At 39.0% G+C, this 7,717-nt stretch overlaps 1 protein-coding gene across 1 annotated transcript in view; it reads left to right on the plus strand.

The window, feature by feature from the left end:
- LOC126259238 (evolutionarily conserved signaling intermediate in Toll pathway, mitochondrial) overlaps nucleotides 1–7,494 on the plus strand; it is a 112,214-nt gene extending 104,720 nt beyond the window's left edge. Inside the window, exon 4 of the mRNA XM_049955862.1 lies at nucleotides 7,066–7,494. Coding sequence (XP_049811819.1) covers nucleotides 7,066–7,361 — 296 coding nt within the window. The 3' untranslated portion in view covers nucleotides 7,362–7,494. The remainder of the gene's footprint in view (nucleotides 1–7,065) is intronic.
- The last annotated feature ends 223 nt before the right edge of the window (nucleotides 7,495–7,717 follow it).

The raw sequence follows: 7,717 nt of genomic DNA on the forward strand, positions 1-7,717 counted from the left end.
TAGCTTCACTGAGCAGCCTCTTTAAACTTTGAAGACTGGCCGGATAGAGAAATATCGGGCAAAGAAGACCAGTCATTTATGCCATTGTTTTAACCACTTCTGGCACATGTCTAACTGATATATCTTAAAGAGTAATACATATTAAAACAGGACAAAGCCTCATGATTTTGTTTTTGTATTTACTTCAGTTTTTAGATAGATTACAAATTTTAAAATAGTAATGTCAGAAAGTATTATTAGCAGAATGAAATTCTCACTCTACAGCGGAGTGTGCACTGATATGAAACTTCCTGACAGATTAAAACTGTGTGCCGGGCCGAGACTCGAACTCTGGACCTTTGCCTTTCGTGGGCATGCGATCTACCATCTGAGCTACCGAAGCACAACTCACGCCCGGTACTCACAGCTTTACTTCTGCCAGTATCTCGTCTCCTACCTTCCAAACTTTACAGAAGCTCTCCTGCGAACCTTGCAGAAATAGCACTCCTGAAAGAAAGGATATTGCGGAGACATGGCTTAGCCACAGCCTATGGGATGTTTCCAGAATGAAATTCTCACTTCTTCCAGGAGTGCTAGTTCTGCAAGGTATGCGGGAGAGCTTCTGCGAAGTTTGGAAGGTAGGAGACGAGGTACTGGCGGAATTAAAGCTGTGAGGACGAGGCGTGAGTCGTGCTTGGGTAGCTCAGTTGGTAGAGCATTTGCCCACGAAAGGCAAAGGTCCCGAGTTTGAGTCTCAGTTTTAATCTGCCAGGAAGTTTCAGTATTATTAGCCTTTCAAAAAAGAGTGAGAATTGAGTTATCAAGAAATTTCTTCTTGAACTTCCAAAATATCTTGCTCACTCAACAAACATGATTTATTTGTAACATAATTACAGCAAAGTGCGAAACGGAACAAGTACATGCACAAAATTATGTCAGAGCCATCGCATATTGGTTCAGCGATTCATGGCAGCAGTTGTTTTGTTTGCTAATGTACCTTTCAGAATAATTATAGAAATTGACTACAAGAAGGCAACACCTGTCCTTTGACAGGTAGTGAGACATCCGTACATTGTTCTCATATGAAATGAGTCCAGTTTCTGAGTGAAAGATTGCTTGTGCATTTATTAAATTGAGGCCCAGGCTATACTCGGGCAAGATGTCGGCCGAGTGGTGCTGAGGCTTGGACTCTAAAGTGCTAAAAGGGGATGTCATTCAAGTTGTTGACTTTACTGCTCCACTGTGTTTGTTGCTTTTTTAAACTATTATTTAATGTCCTTTGTCATTGGTCCTTACAGTTTTACCGACCTGTTAATGCTGATTAGGCTCTTGTGTGTTATCTAACCTCAAGAACCGTGGAGTGCTTTACTTAGAAATCAGCCCTTTGTAAGTTAGGATTTGACAAATGATTTCACAAATGTTAAAACAGCTGTGTGTGTAAGACTAAGATTCATATCCCCTTTTACTTTCTCAAGTATGTGATGTAGTAGTGGTGACATTTCTGGAAAAGTTTTTGAATTGGAGACAAGCGGATCTAATCTTGGTATCACCTTGTAGTATTTTAACATTGGAAATTGTATTTAGTTAAATAAACTCTAGTAGTACTTCACTAGATGTATGTTATCTGTTTAAAAAGTGCAAACAGTTTTGACTTGCTAGCATTGGCTGAGACAAGAATCATCATATTATGTAATTGTGTACATCAGAGGTTCCCAACAAAATGTTCTCGAGGACCCCCTCATCGAGCACGATAGGTACCTTGTCATATCACAGTAGCAAGTACCTAAAGAAGCCAAATTAAGAGTCTCTCTATACGTTTTCTATTTTTGGAACTTAGATCTGTTATCATACGAAATATATTTAATATATTTTTTATTCTAATAGCATCTTGCGGACCCCTCTGGCAAAGCTCGCGGACCCCTGGGGGTCCGCGAACCACCTGTGGGAAACCACTGGTGTAGATAATAAAATCTACCAATCAAGCAGCAGCAGGAGAACACACATATAAAGCTATTTAAATTTGCAAGCTTTCAGAGCCAGTGGCTCCTTCTGGCAGAAGGTTTGAAGGGGATGGAAGAGGCATGAAGGAAAGGACCAAGGACACAGCCAAAGGGGTGGGCGGGGGGGGGGGGGGAGGTCCAAGGGATTCCAGAGCCCTCCTATCACCTAAATGTAATTACACACAACTTATTTGCCATGTAGTGGAATTGAGATATGTTTATTTTCAATCATATGACGAAAAATTATTGATAGTCAGCAAGGCCAACGATAGATTTAAACTATCTACACGTCCATAGCACTGTCAGCCATCACCAGTCCCTATTTTATGCAAGACCAATTGTTGGCCTTACTTGAGCTTAGTTGTTTTTTTAATCAGTTCAGTTCTTACTTGCAGTTGAAGTGAATGTTAAGTACTACCATTTATTGTTTTTGTGCAGTGTGCTGTTGTAATAGTTTCTAATTATGGATACATTCTTAACAAGAAAAAGGAAGAAAACAGATTTTTATTCATCTGCCAGCTTTATGCTAAGTTAAAAATGTGTATGCACTACTATAATAGCCTAATTACCAATCTATAGCAGTTAAATGTTGGCACTGCAGTCATTATTTGGAGACTGCTAGAACTTCAGGGTTCCAATATTTCAGTATTTCCCTAGTCAGCTAAGTGGTAAATACCATAACAAATAATGTTAAATTAAAATAAATGCATCAAAATACACTTGGATTTGTCTGTGTCATCCAAACATCATGCTGATCAACAAAAATATCACCCAGATTGTAATGGTTGCATTTCTTTAAAATATTTGTTCAGTATTCTATCATTAGTAGCCAAAATATCACCAAATCTGGCCATCCGGTGGTACTCAATTACGAAAGCCAGTTCCGATGGAATGATGGGGAGAGGTTTGTGGAGAGGGAGGAATGACAGCACATGCCATAGTTTGCTCGTTTCTAAAAGATTTTTTTCAACGGGCAGCTTGAATTCATCGGAGCCGACAGTGCCCTTCGTTCCTCCCTCCCCCTTTCATCTTAAACCTATTTATATTCTTGTAATACTATAATAACTGAAGCCAGCTATTCCATGCACAGTTAAATCTTAAAATATGCATGTATTCATGCACTATCAAATTACTAAACATCCACACTTAATTGAAAAACATGCAGTCAGAATTCAGTCTTTTGTTGTGATGCATTTTATTTTATTTTAAAACAATGTACAACAAGCAGTTTTTCCAAACTCTCCACTGGCTTCAGGTAGCTCTGCACATTGAGCCACTGAGCTAGCAATCCCTGGATTCGGGAGGCAAGATGGTTTGAATCCATCTACTGGCAACCTTGAAAATGGTTTTCAGCAGTTTCCCATATTCTTTTTACGCTAGTGCTTAGGTTGGTCCCTTACTATAGGCCACAGCTAATTCCTTCCGAACACCATTCTTTGCTGACAGAATCCAATGCCCTTAAAGATGCAACCCGTCTGCTTAAATGAAAAGAGCTGTATTGAAAGTGAACTGAGCATCTCTTTGGAGAGTCTTGGCACTAAAAGTCATATGATAAATAAATAATAATACAAATGCTCCTTCCCTAGGCTCACACATTCATCTGCTGGGATATTCTTTTAAAGCAGAAAATGATCTTTCTTTTATTGCAAGACATGACAGATGCATATTTAGATGAGGAAATTTGGGAAGTTTAAAGTCGAATAATTTCAGACCCTTCGCATTTTCGCCACCAAAAAAAAAAAAAAAATGTTCTAGCATCTCTGTCGCACAGAGATTCTTTATTCCGAAAGCCCTGTTGGTAATAATCACGGTGTCCCTAAGATTAGAGCTTCTGCACTCTTGATCACTTCATCAGCTCAAATGCAGACTGAAAGAAGAGCAGCGTAAAATGACCTTGGATGATGAAGGGAGATTGGAGCATGGTTGCTTCTTAGTGATATGCCAATATACAGCACTCTTAAGCAACAAGATTGTATCTCCACTTGATGAGAGCTCAGAGATCAATTTTGAATAAAATGGTTTATTGTTCTTTACAGACATTTTAAAAATAAATGAAAAACATGACTCTTTCAAGATCCTTTTTAAGAAATCAGATCCCCCCCCCCCCCCCTCTTTTGACAAAATCCTGGCTACATCCTTGAAAGGTCTGGTGAGGCTTAGGAAATGGGGAGAATTTGGATAAGTTGCACAGAACCTCGGGTCAGGGTCAACTTACTTGACGGAATGATAAGGAAAGACATATTTTTGGGGACTGCACCAGACGAGATTTGAAACAGCAATATACCACCATTCTCACCTGATCCTTCACTGGACATATTTAAACTACTAGCCTAGTTCAGAAGCCGGTTTCCCGGGCCATCACATCCAATGCTGGTATTGCTGATCCCTCCAAAAAACAACTTAGGAGTACACCTCTTGTCATTCCCTATTATCATGGTCTTGAATGGGTTAATCAACTACTTCAACAAGGCTATGACTTTAAAATCACACCCTGAAATGAGATCCATTGTGTCAAACATTTTGCTCACCACACCTAAAATAGCCATTTCTTGCCTCCCAATCTCCACAATATCCTTGTCAGACCGTATGCTCCTTCCCATTTTGCTAACATATGGCTCCAACCACTGTTACTGTCTCCACAGTAAGACTAGCAGTATGTACTCTCCTACCACCACCTACACATCATATACCAGCTACTATGTAAACACTGTGTGGCCTTTTATTAGTTGACCACAATATTATTGCACCTGAGAGTGAAGGCGCTTTGGTTGGTTTATCATCAATTTTTATTGTGATATGCCATGGGGATGGGCTGAACCACTTGATATATATGCCCAAGTGTCCTGAAAACATTCACAGTGCGATGGGTTTCTTTGAACACCACTGTACTTGTTCAATCTAACGTCACTGCGTGTTCTGTTAGTGGCCACAGGAGGCCAAATGCAGTAATATAGTGGTCGTGTAGTACATCAGCATGACAACCATAATATTATCAGTTAGGATGAATGGGTATAGGCAGAGGATATATACTGGCAACACACAATATCCTGTTGCAGAGCATGCTCTAAAACATGACAGTCGTGACCTATGTGCCTGTCTCACCACATGTGCCATCTAGATTCTTCCCCCAGACACCAATTGCTTAGAACTCCACAGGTGGGAACTGGCATTACAGCTTGACCTCGGTTCTCACCACCCACTTAGCCACAATTTATGTTAATTTCTTCAATCTCAGAATTTCTTCACAGTAACCATTCCTTTCTTCACTCCCTTTTAGTTCTCTACATCTTTCATTTTCTGACCTGTACATCCCCCCCCCCCCTCCCATCACCATTACGTACAATGCACTTAGCCTTCCACTCTTATTAAGTATTGTACAATGTTTTAGCAATAATCTTTGCCTTGAGTATTACCCTGCCTTCCACCTTTAAGCTCTCAGGTTTTCAAATCTTATCCGGTGTACTCCCCAACAATCAGTCTTTCCTTCTCATCCTGTCTAGTAAGTGTCCTCTAACCTGAGGCTCTGGGTGGCTTTTCCAAACTCTCCCCATTTCCTAAACCTCACCAGCTCCTTTCCATTACACCTCTTCCTTCCCCTTCAACCCTTCTGCCAGGAGGAGGAGCCACTGCCTCTAGAACCTTGCAAATTTAAATACCTTTATATATGTGTTCTCCTGCTGCCAATTGGTTGAGTAGACTTTTTGTCTATCCAATTACATTATAGTGTCAAAAACTGGTTATTTTTGTTAATCATCATATTAGTATTACTGTTAGCTCTTACTCAAATTGCCTTAAACTGTGCGCGAGAGTAAATGTAGTTTGAAGCTGTAGCTTTTGCTCATTATTGTAATTAAACATCAGAAATTGTATTGACTCAGTAGAAATAAAATAACAAATAAGTAGAGCAAAAGGTTAAGTGTAAAAGCAGGAGAACAAAGGTAGAAAAATTGGATCACTACAAACTGGAAAACATTAAACATTGCATTAATTACACCCATATCATACACTCTACATCTGTTGAGTTTCTCTCATGTATATTTTGCCACCAATGTACATCATTTTCTTTGTCCTGTAGTAAAAACTAAGCTAAGAAAAGTTTTATAATGATATAAAATACATATTTTAAGACTTGCATATGAATTGATTTGTTGTATAGTGTTCTCAGGAGGAATAGAAAATCTTTTAGGAGGTGGTAGTGTAGACAAATTAGAATAAAAAAAATTCATTTGCCATACATTGAATTTTCATTGATTACAGAGGCAAAATTAGTTATGCAGATAAGAAACATGTTATCATTTGATATGTTGGTACAACTGTTGCAGGGGTTTATTTATTAATGTCATTTTGGTTGTGCTTAAGTGTATATATTTGAAGTGTTCAACACTGATTATGGTTATTTATTGACCAGTTCCATGGTATTGTTTAAGCGTCACCTTATAGGTCCTCATTTTCTAGACTTCCCTGAAAACGAGCTTCCAGCATTATTCCAAGAGTTTTCTTTTATTAACAAGCATGGGTTATGTTCTTCCAGCATAATGCACATTCTAAATGTCAGGTGACATCATCTAAACCTAATGCTGTCCTGAACATGGAGCATCAGAAATGGTCATGTTTTTTGGCTACTTAAGTCCCCGGTGGGCATTATCAATTTACATTTTTGCTTGTGGGGATAGTTGAAAGGCAAGACACAAGAGATGACTTAACCATCTGGATTACGAATGGTGCTGCCCTCATAAAAGAACGCCAAGACGATCTCGGAACTAAATGTGTTGTTGGCAACCAAAAGTTCACTGAAGTCATGGAATGAGGGGTGGGGTGGGGGTGGGGGAGGGGGATGGGAGTTATGAAAATCAACTTTGAACTTAATGATTTGTCTTTGCTTAATACTTTTTGTGAGTGTCCATTGGGTTATATTTTGATAACTGTATCTCTGCATGTTACAACTGTATCTCTGTATCCTGTAAAAATTGCAAACAACCCCCTTATATGACTCTCATAAGTTAACAGACAAATGTGCAACATAGTATCAATTTAATTCCAGCAAGTTCCATATTGAATTCATGTGAATCACTGTCTAATGTTGCAGATGTAAGCAATCTAAGGGATCCTGTCATCGATATATCGGGAGACAGAATTACTGCTGTTGTGCAAGCACCCAGTGTACACGAACAAGATGATGGCACGATATTGGCCATGTGTGCTACTGGTACTTCAAGCAGAGATTCTCTGCTTTCTTGGATTAGATTGCTGGAAGCTGACGGAAATCCACAGTTAGCCAAGATACCTGTTGTGTTCACTTTGAAATCTCCACCAGGAGACAAACTGTTTTTAGAGGAAGGAATAATAAGTGAAGAACAAAAAACTATCCCACCCAGCAAATGAAGTGCTTCCCAATTGTACTGTGTGATTGGTGTCTCATCTTTTGTCAACTGCATGGTAAATAATGCAGATTGACAGTTATCAAAATAAAAGCTAAATAAAACTTAGTTTGTGCTCGTGCAGTGCTTATAATTTATTTCCTTTGAAACAGTGCAATTTTAGTAAGACTCTTAAGTCAATGTATGAAATGTAATATATGATGGAGAAAAATGATTCAATAATGAAGTCTGAGCAGGGTAGGTAATGTCAAATGAACAAAATTTTCTAAATGACAGTAAGTCGGAAATGCACCATTGTGAAGCTATGGCTACAGAACCGGCAACTCGGCTTCATTTGTCCAGTGAATGTGTTCTGGGTTG

The sequence above is a fragment of the Schistocerca nitens genome, chromosome 5 (genome assembly GCF_023898315.1).
Source record: "Schistocerca nitens isolate TAMUIC-IGC-003100 chromosome 5, iqSchNite1.1, whole genome shotgun sequence".
Classification (NCBI taxonomy): Eukaryota; Metazoa; Arthropoda; class Insecta; order Orthoptera; family Acrididae; genus Schistocerca; species Schistocerca nitens.